The sequence below is a fragment of the Equus caballus genome, chromosome 7 (genome assembly GCF_041296265.1).
Source record: "Equus caballus isolate H_3958 breed thoroughbred chromosome 7, TB-T2T, whole genome shotgun sequence".
NCBI lineage: Eukaryota > Metazoa > Chordata > Mammalia > Perissodactyla > Equidae > Equus > Equus caballus.
In genome coordinates this window covers 31,126,041-31,139,666 of record NC_091690.1, presented here as the reverse complement: position 1 = coordinate 31,139,666, position 13,626 = coordinate 31,126,041, and the positions used below count along the sequence as shown (strand labels likewise).

At 44.6% G+C, this 13,626-nt stretch overlaps 1 protein-coding gene across 29 annotated transcripts in view; it reads right to left on the bottom strand.

Annotated features, from left to right (window-relative positions):
* GRAMD1B (GRAM domain containing 1B) overlaps nt 1-13,626 on the bottom strand; it is a 227,563-nt gene that overhangs the window by 133,740 nt on the left and 80,197 nt on the right. The window contains exon 1 of one of the 29 annotated variants that reach the window (XM_070273834.1): nt 12,240-13,438. The exons of the other annotated variants lie outside the window; for them this stretch is intronic. Coding sequence (XP_070129935.1) covers nt 12,240-12,286 — 47 coding nt within the window. The 5' untranslated portion in view covers nt 12,287-13,438. Of the gene's footprint in view, nt 1-12,239; nt 13,439-13,626 lie in introns of those variants that run through there. 29 annotated transcript variants of the gene reach the window in all.

Genomic DNA, 13,626 nt, shown 5'->3' with positions numbered 1-13,626 from the left:
AACAGATGAGATCACTCTCAAGTTTACAGGTTAACTGGTTCCTTTCTCTTCCAGCTTTATACTATGGGGACCTCAGTTTCGTGGACCTCTGAAATTGTTATCAAAATACTGTGCAATAATATTCTACATTCATAGAAGAGCATTTATAACTCGTCAGATTCTCAAATAGGCCTGTAAAGCTCAGAAGATTAAAATCCACTGCAATACATCTCTGGGGAATCTTCTGCGCACCCAAGGCTTCAATTATGATGGATATGCTGATGACTCCCAAAGATAGCAGAGAGCTGAGCTGTCACTAGTCACACGGGGCTATTTAAATTTAAATTACAGTCACGCTTTGCTTAAAGATAGGGACACTTTCTGAGAAGTGCAGGCGATTTCGTCATTGTGCGAACATCACAGAGTGTACTTACACAAACCTAGATGGGATAGCCTACCACACACCTAGGCTACGTGGTACTAATCTTATGGGGCCACCATTGTACATGCAGTTTGTCACTGACCAAAAACACTGTTACACCGTGCATGACTGTAATTAAAAACTCTGTCCCTTAGTCACACTAGTTACATTTCAAGAATTCAGTAACTCCATGTGGCTATTAGCCTGTATATTAGTCAGTACAGATACAGAACATTTCCATCATTGCAGAAAGCTTTACTGGACAGCATAGAGGTTTCCAGATCAAACCCAGAATTTGAGTTCTAGCTCTGCCACCTGATACGTGAATAACTCAAAGCAGCTTATTTACCTCTCTACACATTCCTGTCCCTCATCTGTTAAAATGTAAGTAACTTGATAGACCTGTTTTGAGGATTGACAAATTAACTAACAGAAGGCACTTAGCAGAAGGCTTGGCAAATAATAAGTCCTCCCAAAAATGTTAATAATACTTATTTTTATTATCATGCGTTTGCAGCGGTACTGGACTTTCTTAGGAATCTCAAACTGAACATGCCTGATAATGAATTCACTCTCTTTCTCTCCTGGACTCCATAAGGAAGGATTCAAACTAGAAATGCGCCTCCCCACCAGTTTCACACCACGTCCTGCAGATTCTGCTTCCTCCCTACCTCTCTGAGCCATCCCGCTCTCCCATCCATCATCCCTCCTCCCTCCCCTGCCTTAGATCAAGCTCTCATCACTCCTTACAGGATTACTTTAATAGGCTCCTAACTGCTCTTCCTGGTGTCAATCTGACCTGACTCCAGTCTATCCTGGACACTGATACAATGATCTTCCCAAAGGCAGATTTGATCATGTCTCTTCCCGGCTTAAAAATCCTTCAGGCTTCCCATAATTTCAGAACAAAGTTCACACTCCTTAGTTTAGCCTAAAACTAAGATATAAAAGCCTAACAGGCAACCTTCCTAGCTCCCACATCTCTCGCCCACTCCAGAATCTCACTCTTCATTTGTCTTTGGCTTTCCATATGCTCCTCTCCTGGCCAGTATGTCCTTTTCTCTACTCCCTTCTTTGTTTCACTCATTCCCATCACTGAAGCAGAGTCCTTCAGGAATGAAGGATTAAGCCTGAGGGCTCTTGCTTTAGACTGTCAGCAACCAAATCTCAACTCTTCCAACCACTCAGTTTTAACCTCTATAAAATGGGAATAATAAAAGTATCTTCTTCACTGGGGTGTTGAGAAAATTAAATAAATTAATACCCACAAAATACTTAGAAAGGTATCTGGCATTGAGTAGATACTCAATATTATAGCTATTATTATCCTTCAAAAGTAGTGCCTTCTCAGGGAAATCTTCCTTGATGCCGGCCGCCCACACTATGGCCCCTTATCACCCTGCACTGCCCTTTAGCATAACACTTATCATATTCCCTGAGATACAGTAATTAATGATTCAGTTCCCTATGCCTTCCACCACACTTTAAGTTATTTGAGAGTAAAGATCCTATTTTATTTGTCATTTCTTTCAATCTCTAGTGCCCAGCACTGTGCTGAGCGCATATTAGGTATATAACATGTGTCTGATAAATTGATGTGCAGATATCTAGCCTTGTCCTCACTCCCAAGTCTCCACTTTCACCGAATACTCCCTGGCCAGTCCAGAAAGAAACCTTGCTGAGTACTCTCAAATCTGCACAGGTTACCCTCTCCCTCCAGATTACCACGTGCTTCCAAATGTTCATCTGCATTTTCTGAAGGCCTGTGTTCAAAGTATCTGCTAGGTCTTACGGGACCTGTAAGGCATGGTCTGTGAACTCAGGAGCCCACTATTCAGTATGAATTCCTGATGCGCCATTCATTCATCCATGTTTCCAACAGACTATGTTTCAGGCATTGGTGATCTGGAGATACCAACCTGAATTAGACATATGTGAATCTTCCAAATAAAGCAGCTGCTGGAAGAAAACCCCCCAGGGCTGGCATTACCCTCCTAACGCCAGCACTCCGCTGCCCCACTCCTATGCCAAAGTCGTGGTCCAACTCTCAGTTATCCAGGGTGAGGGAGCTGTATCTCCTATTTGACAGAGCCTCCATCAGAGGGTGGGCAGAAAAGAATGTGCCTCTCCAATTAGACATTACAGGTAAAAGTTAGTAGAAAAAGATTTTGAAGCCCATGGCTACAACATTTTTGTTTGTTTCTTTCTTTCTGAAATATCCATGAGTTTTAAATTTTCATGCCAATCCTTGGCTCATGAATACATAAAATCAAGCTTTGGTTGGAAAAAAAAAAATAAGTATTCTCTCATGCTCTGTTCTGAGATATTTTTCCAAAGGGTAAAGGATACTTCATCCAAATAAGATTCTAGGCCTTTCACCACACACAATTAAAAGAATTACACTTACCCCATTACATTCCTCAAACAGGGCCTGAAGAAAGGGGGCAAGGAGAACCTGTGTCAGCTCAGACTTTCCTCAATTGCTCTTACGTAAAGGAACACACCGCTTTTTTCTAGCTTCCCACAACCTAGGAGCTTCATTGGCCTCAATCACTACTTAACTTCACAGTGAAATCTTAGGCCCTCTCAGGAAAGTAAATACAAATTAACCAGGTCACTTAGTGGTCAAACTTTACTCAGGAGGTAGCGTGACCAACCAAGTTGCTTCCCAGAACTTGAAGTCTGTGAGAATTTGTTAAGATTCTGGGCAGTGGAGGCTCAAAGGTCAGCCTCCCCCTCGGCCCCACTCTCCCTTCCCAGCTCCCTGCACCCCCTCCCACATTTAGAAAGCTTTCCTTCCGAATCCAGAGCCTTCAAGTTGGAGAAGCAAGCAAGGACCAGGAAGCTGCAGAGAGTTCTCCAACCCCACGCAAGCCAGAAGACATTTTGTCCACAGATAACCCCAAAACCTTATTTTCGACAATCATCTTGATCCTGGTCCCTTTACCTGAACTGCTCAAAATAAGGAGGTACAGCTCCTTCTCCATCGATTTCCTCTCTCACAGGAGCATATCAGGTGACTCTCCTAGGACACATGGAGAGCCTCTGCATGCATTCCCCACACGTCCCTACTTCCTCCACACCAAGAACCCTAATCTATATTCCCACCTATCATGTTTTGAAAGAGATAACTATGCACTATTTGTCTCCTAGGTAATGTGCGTGTGCTTTTAATCAAAGGCACAGAACTACCGTTAAGAATTTCAGGTCAGGGGCCAGCCTGGTGGCACAGTGGTTAAGTTCACACGTTCTGCTTCGGTGGCCCGGGGTTCACCGGTTCGGATCCCAGGTGCAGACACAGCACCGCTTGGCAAGCCAGGCTGTGGTAGGCATCCCACACAGAAAGTAGAGGAAGATGGGCATGGATGTTAGCTCAGGGCCAGTCTTCCTCAGAACAAAGAGGAGGATTGGCAGCAGTTAGCTCAGGGCTAATCTTCCTCAAAAAAAAAAAAAAAAAAAAGAATTTCAGGTCAGCATCCAAAACACGCCTCACCACACTGGGTTGCTAAACAAATTTAATGTTTTAGGTTGTCTTATTACAGAAAAACGCATGTGTGGTTTCTGTTGGGCTTTTGGAAATTCTGGGAACACCTAAAGGAACCCCACCCTCCAGGAACCGTTGACTTCAGTAATCAATACACAAACTGCTGTCTGCTTGATCTCTTCTCGGCTTCTCTTTTTCTACCAACATCTGAAAATTTGTTCCTAGAGTGCAGCCCACAGTCCCCTTCTCTTCTCTACACATTTTCCCCCAACAGTCTCATCCAAATCCATGGCTTCTACAACGCACATGTTGACTCCCGAGCCTGTATCACCAGCTTCTACTGCTCCACCAAGCAGCAGCTCCCGAATCCAACTGTTGACAGGACACCGCCAAAACCCTGCCTCCCCAGGCTCCCCAAACAGCCTGCGCACAGCTACCCCCACTCCCATCTCCCACTCTCACCTCTTCTACCAAACAACTCCTGTCTTGACTTCCTTAGCTCAGCTACCTGCATCACTATCCATCCACTTATTTGTCCACACAGGGAGACTCAGAAATTGTTCCGGCAGTTCCCTCTCCCCATCTCCCTACCTCCGATCTGTCAGTGAGATCTGTTGCTCCCACCTCTGAAACATCTTTTATATCCATCCCCTCCTCACTATCCCTCCTGCCTGTGTCCTGGTCCAAACACCGGCAGCAGACTGGCTGCATAAGAATTGCCTGGAAAAATTTTTAAAAATAGGGTCCTACCGCCTCACCCTGAATTCTGATTCAGTGAGTCTGGGGTGGGGCCTGAAAGATTTCTAACACACATCCCAGGTTTGCAAACTACTAAAGTCCTGCTTTCTTGAAATGGCCCCTTAACTGTGCTGATAAATTTTTGACAATCAGCTTGCGGGGTGGAGAGGGGACTGATTCATATCATTTGCTGATTTCTGTAATGTAAGTACTCCCACCATGGTCGATTGCAAGCTATCAACTAAAATCACAGCTGGGAAGCGATATGCACAACTGGCTGATACGAGCCGACCCCAGCACGAGAATGTGCCTAGACCGCCACCTGTTATCTTCGAAACCAGCTCTAAACATGACTCTCCCCAGGTTAAAATCCTTTGAAGTTTTCCTCTCATGCCATAGATTACAGTCCAAAGATCTTTGCCTCACACACAGCCTTACAATATGAAACCAACTTCTTCTTCCCAGTTTCTCAACTTCCCCTACAGAAAGTTCCACCTAAGGCCCTAATGTTCTGTTTACACTGAACCACTTGTGTTCCCCAAATAAACCACGTACACTCATTCCTCCAAACTTTGTTCACATTGTCCCCGCTGCTTTAAATGCCTCTTCTACATGATCCCACAGACCCCACCTCAATAATTTCATCTCCCACCTTGGCCAACTGAGCCTCATGTCACACAGAAGCCTGGCTGTCTCTTCCCTCTGAGGTATTCAGGGCCTAAATCATTGTTTTTCTCTTTTTTCCGACCTGATCCAGAGTTCTGCTCCCTCTGAGCCACAGAGCTATGACAAATCCAAACCTGAGCAGTTATCGCCTAGGATAAGGGTAGTTTTGCCCAAGCCTTGGAGATAACCTGCTGGCTACATCAGAGAAAACCTCCTTTGGTGCAAATATTGGCTGCTTTTTTCAGTGTACTCAAGATGTTGCACACTCATATGCTGTGTTTCATACTAACAATAAACCTTCACATTTAAACAGCGCTTTCTAGTCTACAAACTGCTTCCACATACATTCTTCCATCTAACCTTTCCAACCTCATAAAGTAGATAAGAAATACGTATATTCTGATCCCCGTCTTATTATTTTTTTTTTTTGAGAAAGATAAGCCCTGAGCTAACATCTGCCGCCAATCCTCCTGTTTTTCTGAGTTAAATTGGCCCTGAGCTAACATCTGTACCCATCTTCCTCTACTTTATAGGTGAGATGCCTGTCACAGCATGGCTTAACAAGCAGAACATAGGTCTGCGTCCAGGATCCAAACCAGCGAACCCCGGGCCTCCAAAGCAGAACATGAGAACTCAACCGCGGCGCCCTGATCCCCATTGTAAAGATGAAGAAAATAAGGGTTTGCAGGGATACATGACATGTCTAAGAGTGAGTTGGATCTCAGTTCACTGAAGGATTTCAGTGAACAAGGATTTCAGTCCAGGTTTTCTGCCCCTGAATTCGTTGCTCTTTCACCTTGAGCATGTGACCATGCTGGGCAATAGCATTCACCTGGAGCTATGGAGGGGTGGGTGGCAGGAGTGACCTTAGTGATGTGACTGAGGGAGATGTGAACTTGGGGGGGTGGGGGAGGGGAGCTAGTAGGAACTTGAACGTTCATCTGCCGGAACTGTCAATCACCTCTGCTCTGCAGGAGGCGGCCCTCAGCCAGAAAGCAAGAGCATCTGGGAAGTCCAATGCAGCAAAAACTTTGAAACAAGAAGTGACAAGAGTTTGCCCTGACCAGTTAATGGGCATTGATGTGAGATGGGACAGTTTCCTACATAACAGCACTGGCCACAAGGTCACAAGTCTAAAAGTGAAACCACAGAAATAAACAAGTTTTGACCACACCTGAAAAAAACAACTTATGTCTCACTGTAGACCTGTCTCAAGAACCGGCTGGTGAAAAAGCCATAGGCAAGCCAAATAAGACAGAGCATGAGCCCAGGGAGAGGGAAGGACTTCCTAGAGCGAGAGCCAAGCCTAGAGAGTCTTCTAAGGAGCCAGTGAAGGGTTGGCCTGAGCCCAAGTGGGAGTCTCTGAGGACCAGAGAGGCCAGCGTCATCCCATTTCCGCATGAAGGCAGGACTCAGGAGGCATAGGCCAGCAGCAGGGCAGAAATGCTGGTGCCCTGAGGGCCTCTTCACAGAAATACGTTTAAGAAACTGTTCTAGTGTCAGTGCCAACTCGATTCTACTGCCAGCTGAAGTACTAGTAGCTTGATTTAGGAGCCAACCTGGAGTAGACTGGGAGAGCTGATTCCCTCGAAACAACTGGTGAACTCCTACAGGAACATTTTGGAAGCCCAAGACAAAGTGGCAAGAGTCTATTTTACTCCTGATTGAGGACCCAACTCAAGAATAAATACGTTTTTAAGATGTTTTATGACTATGGCTTCCCAACTGGTAGTTAATTTTGTCACCACTTCTCTGCTTCCCTCTAGTTAAGAGAAGTCAACCCCCTTAAGCCGAAAGTGTGTGAGTCCTGAAGGTAACCAAGCAGGGAAGATACAGAAAGCCTTGCGTTCTGCTCCAGAGGGCCAAGGACTCAAGAGGCACCCGGGCGAGGAGAGGCTGATGCATCTGGAAAGAAGGACAAATTCTTGAGTCCTAAAGGACAAAGGACACATGGGGGAAGCGGGTATTTATGCAAACGCTATCAGAGACAAACTGCTAGATCTCATGGAGCGACCATGGGGCTCAAGGACAGACTGCAGGCTGTGCTGTTCTCCAGAGAGTCCTTTCCGCTTCCCTGCCGCCCCCTTCCCTGCCCCACTCCTATTCCCACCCCCCATCCAACTTCATTTGCCCTTAGCCCCAGGAAAAACTGGTTTATGGTGAAACTGTTATCTTGGGTTTTTTTCCAATTAAAAGAAATAAACACAGTCCTAACCAAGAACTTAGGTCATTTACCAACTCACAGAGAGCCCCTCAGGGGCCTGGGAAGAAATAACAGCATTGACTGGACCTAGAGTCAGGACATCTGGGTATAATGGCCTGATCTGTTCGCACAAGGCCATTTTCCATACAGGATTAAATGCCATATCTTCTCTGCCAAGTACCTTGATGACTTTCTGATAAGGTATACACAACTCATGGTCACTTTTCATTAGTAAGAATGCAATGGGTACAGGATAATTCAGATAAGTCACACATCACTTAACGAAGGGAATATGTTCTGAGAATTGTGTCACTTGGTGATTCCATCATTGTGTGAACATCATAGAGTATAATTACACAAACCTAGATGGTATAGGCTACTACACACCTAGGCTATATGGTACTAATCTTATGGGATCACCATTGTATATGCAGTCAGTCCATCATTGATCAAAATGTCGTTATGCAACCCATGACCGTATTGAACACAAGAAAACAGAAGTTGGATAATCCGCATACTGTTTATTTTTAGTTAGAGAATGTTAACGAAACACACTGCCATCACATTCCTGTTCTATATGCAACTAACCCGCTTCAAGTTCAGCTCTGGGACCATTCACATAGATAAGAGCATAAAAAAAGATTTTGATGATCCCCAAAGTGGGTAATTCACTCACTCAAAATTCATTCAAGGGTAACTGACAGTTTGTATCATAGAGGAAGGGGAAAGCAGCATAGACTGAGTGCCTACTATATATTTTTCACACACTATTTCACTTAAAAGTCAGTACAAGAGGAAAATAATACTCTTCTCTTTTTTATTCAAACTCCATCTTGTTCTCCTTACTTTCTTTATAACAAGAATACAAGTGTCCCATTTTCTGTAACTAAATTCCCCAATCTGCCCTAACTCAGGATTGATCATTGTAACTATAACTCAGCCATGGCGCGTTCTTTCTGATCCCACAGCGCCCCTTACAACAACATCCTATAAATGCTTTTCCAAGCTCACAGCGAGGAGACAACTGCCTTGGTGAGGCCTAGAGCTCACAGGTGTGTCGTCTGAGTCCTCTCTGTAACTCTGCTGGGCTAAGAGCACTAAGGCGATTATTCCCACCCATCCCTGGCTGAGGAGATCTGACTCAGCATTCGGGGAGAATTACAGGAGCACAGACAGCTAGTCCCAGGAGAACCTCCACTTCCATTCGGTAACTGTCCCCCTGCAGAGCTGACACTTAGAAGTATCCCACCTAGCGAAACACACCCGACATGTTCTTGTCACTCAAAATGTTCCTGTTCACTGTCTTTTCTGCTCACTACATTTCAGCAGTAAATGGGTGTGGGGTTACGACGAACAGGGAAAAACCCTAGCCTTTCACTCTTTCTTTATCCAGCATACTCTTCATCCTTTAGATCAAAAAGCAATATGCCTCAAACTCTTCCTTACGTCCATTTTTCTCTCGGGGCGATTTTAGTGAGAAGGGAACGAGTGACCTTGCAGTGGGCAGGCTCCATTCCTCAGCTCAGCTGAGAGAGTCTCATTTTGATGAGATAAATTGGTATTTGTAGTTCCCAGTTGCCCCAAGAGGGTAAATATTCATCCAAATGAGCTCAAAACTCTTTTTGGTTTCATCATACTTCTTCACGTGTTGAAGTTACCTGCCTTTTCCGCTTTCCTTTCATTACACCCTCCTCTAACTGGTGATCTCCACCAGCTGCATCTATTTCCTCTCTATTGACTTCTTCCCCCTCTGCAATCACACTTCCATCTCTACTGCCTGAAACACAATGTTCTCTCATCAAAGGTCACCAATGACTGCCTAATGGACTTTTCTCCTATCCCAATTCTTTTTTGTTGTTTTTCTCCTGTCCCAATTCTTTCTGACATTTCTACAGCATTTGAAATGACTCTTCCCTCTTGGGGAAAAAAAAAAAAAATCCACCCTTGGCTTAATTTCAGTAGTGCTTAATGAAATCACATCTCTCATTTAACAAGTATGTCTAGAGGACCTCCTATGTACCAGGCTCCATCTGAGCGAACACAGGTTTAAAAAGAGAGAGAGAAAGAGACATTCCGTCCTTGAGGAGTCTACTCTCTAGTGAAGGAAGAGACATTCCATTGAATAATGAGATTACATACAATAAGATAATTGCTTCATGGAGGGTGGGATGAGGGAAGTGTATATACAAAGTACAGTAGAGAAAGAACACCTGGGGCTGCATGAGACTATAGATAGAGCTACACAGAGTAGCAAGCATTTGTGTGGACATTTAAAGATGAGTACAATTTTCCTAGGCAGACTATATTCCAAGCAGAGGGACTGACACATGCCAAGACACAGAAGCATGAAAAGAGGCGCATGCTCAGTCATGCTGCTGGAGAAGAAGGCTGAGGTGGGAACGGCAAGAGACAAAGGTGGACAAGCAAGCAGAGAGTACAACACAAGGGGCCTGTGTGTCCCAGAAATGAGATTAAATTTCATCCTGTAGGTGATGAGGAGGCACTGAAGAATTCTGAACAGGGGAGTGATCTGTCTACTAGAAGAAAGTAGAGGTGGTAAGTGGGAGGCCTATAAGGAAGCCCTCTCAAGAGAGCAGAGGATGAAGGCTCAAGCTAACGGAGCGGAATGAGGATGGAGAGATTTAGGAGGTGCCTGACTGCAGGTGACAGGAGAAGGTGAGGGAGAAATCTAGGATGTCCTTCTTCTTCTGCTTGCCAGCCCCTGGGGACAGTCCTAGCTGCTTCTTTGGCATCCCCACCACTTTAGCACTGTGCAAAACAAATACCTGCTGACTAGTGAATTATTACCACCTTCGTCAATGAATGGTCAGATAAGCCTAGAGCCAACCTTCAGTGGGCCTTGCACCTGGAGTGAGAGCAGAAGGGCTGCAGAAGTGCGTTATGAAAAGACGTCAGGGAACTCTAGCTGGGTCTACATAGCATCCACGTAGACTCATCTTGGCATCATGCATAACGTAACACTCACTTATTAAAAATAAAAATATATGGAAAATAGAGCACGAGTACAGTGCAGCAATAGATCTGGAGCTGGGCTCTGTCCAGCTCTGGCTCTGCCACTGACTCTGCAGAACACCGAGAAAGCAGCACTGCCATTCTGAACCTCCATTTGCTTATCTGTAAAATGAACTGAGGGTGCTACGATCACAAAGGCCCCTACTGACCTTCGAAGTGCAATAAAGCTAAGTAAGGTTTAATAAAGTGAGGAAATCTTCCAGGAAAATCAGGTTGAAAGCTAAGTGAGTGGCAGAGAAGGGAGCTGTGTGCACTGAACCAGGAGGGCGAGGTGGCACTGGCTGGTCAGTGGGGAGAGGAGAATGGCAACCTGAGAACAGCAACCTGAAAACAACTGTGGTTCAGACACCTTCGGAAAGGCAATTCACAGGCACAGAGACACAGAAATGTCACTTCCTGTCTCACTTCCTGTGTGTACTTTTTGATCCCTGCTTCCTTTTACTGTTATTCTGTTTCCAGCTTACCATTTTATCACAGTCTGTAATTCTCGTAACAAAATCATGGGCCAACCCTTACAGCAGGAAGGGGTCTGAAAGATAACCGAGTCTAATTCTTTCCCTTTCAGACCAGGAAACCAAAGGCCAAGGAAGAGACATGTGGAAAGCCGCAGAGGGATTTAATAGCACTGCAAAGAATAAAACTCAGGGCGGCTGACTCTCAGAGCAGAGTTCTGCCACAACACCATGCTGCCCTTCAGGTACAAGTACAGAAACTCCCAGAGGGGAGAGAAAGCATCTTACATTTTTTTCTTAGCTCTCTGGTATATCGCTCCTAACAAGGATAACTGCTGCCAGCTGTTCATTCCACAAAATCTGTGCATCGCGTGCTGTTTTTGAGTGTCTTCTAGGTACCAGCTCTGCTCTAACCACTAGAGACACAGTAGTGGACAAGGTCCCTGCTCTTAACGACCTCAAATTCACACGATTTAGCAGTAGGGGTGCAGAAATGGGAGACAGATCATCAGCAGAGAGGCAAAAGAATACGCTAATTTCTAAAGTAAAAAGTACTATGAAGACAGTAAATTGGGGGGCAAGTTTTGAAAAAGTTAAAATATAGTTAAGGTCACATCGATATTAAGTGGCAGAGCCTTGGACCTGAAGCCATGCAGGTCACTCCAGCGTCTACGGCTTTTCCAGCTGGGCTGTGTTGAGTGCCCCGTGCAGCAGTTGCCAGAACAAATGCTGAGGGAATGAACGACTGATGGAATGTGAATGGATATAATCAGAAGGGTCCCTCGTGTATTTTTAATTCGGAAGGGAGGAAGACTCTCGTGAATCCTGTTTTGATTTTAGTTCATCCTAATGAGTCTCTAGCTCGTCATAGGGAAACACAGATTATTGTTTAATGAAATATTTTTCCTTTCATTCTATATCTCTTACCTGCAGAGACAAAAACAGACTTAAACATTTGCCTCCCTACATTCCTAAATATTAAACATGGCTCTTACACAGCACGTATTCAAATAATATGTATCGTTCCTGTTGAGAGGGATAAAGCGGATCACAATACTCTCACTAATATAAGACTAAGTGCTCATAAAATATTCAGATATAACAAGTTATAAAGTATTTCTCAAAATATAAGAATGACACGTACGTTGTTCCACAAATACAGTCTCATAAAAGGTGGAAAAAAGCATTACAGAGTACACACAAAACCAATCCTAACCTCACAAATGCCCCCTATCCCTCTTAAAGACTGTCTTTAAATCTTACCTTGGCTCTTTTTCATAAGTTCTTCTCATTTTTCTAAAAGTTCTCATTCTGCATCTTCTCCCTAGCACCAAGAGCCTCTTCTCTCCTAATTACACCTCACATCAAAGAATGTCACTCATCTCAAACTCAGAAGACAATCCTGCCCTCCACTCATTTCGAGTCCTCCACAGCCTGATGGCAGCACTGCCCAATCAAAGATTCATGAAGCCATATCACAGAAAATTCAGCCCCAGGCGAGATACTCATAACAACACCCCCACGGCTGGTTACTTGTCCCCCTCCCTTACACACAAGAAGGGGATCAGGTTCCAGAAGTGCACCAGGAAATACTAAGAGACAATACAGGCTGCCTTAGCCGATCACACACAGCCCTAACCACCCTCCGGACCACCATTTTTTCCAGGTCTGCCAAACCCAGATGACTCAGCAAAGGTGCTGCAATGACGAACAACCGCAAGACCCAGAGCCTGCCGTTCAGATCAGATAAGCTGGGCCAAAATGACACCAACATGAAAACACCTCTTTCCCCTAAATTTAAAGGGGAGAGAGATAAGGAAATAATCAGAAAGCGAGCACCTACTGTGCATCAGGCACTTTGAGAGATGCCTTACCTGTATTATTCCATCTTCAAACCAACCTACAAGGCAGGTATTATCATGATGCCCTATTTATGTAGGAGGAAACAGATGATGCAAAGCAGCCTGAGGGAAGAAAACTTGCTCCAGGCTGGAATTTTACTCCATGAAAGCAGGCTGGAAATTGCGACTAGAATAAAAATCAAACGCAGACACTGAGAAGTCATCTATACCGGTTAGGAAGTGTTGGCCTGGGTGGTTATTGACAGTATTTTGCAAAGATGAACAGCTTTGGCAGTGGTAGAAGCACATTCTATTTCTCAGCTCTCCCCAGTCACTCTCAAATTCACAATCAGTAACCACCTGTGACTCTGGACGTGCCATCACTCGGCTCCAGCCGGGCTTACCTGGTCCTCACCTAGCATAAGGTAGGCCAAGTCTCCCAGGGGTGGATGGATCTAACCCAACTGCTGACACCAAGACAAGTCAATATGCAATATGCAAATTTCAGTAGGCATATTAAAATTTCTTGCTGATCTGAGCTGAGTCACCATCCCATGGCCAAAGAGCACTTCACCTGTGCTAGGGGGCATCCAGGGGTAAAAAATAGATACATATATACTCACACACATAGATGCATATGTAACATTTATATATATTAAATATACAATATATTTATTTTTAAAGGTCTATTTATTTATTCATTCATTCATTCTCCAGTACCTCTTGACCTAACCTGGACTAGTGTGTTTGGAGTTATCTGAATAGTGCCAACCATTTCATACTAACCCTCTGAGGATACTACTGAGCTG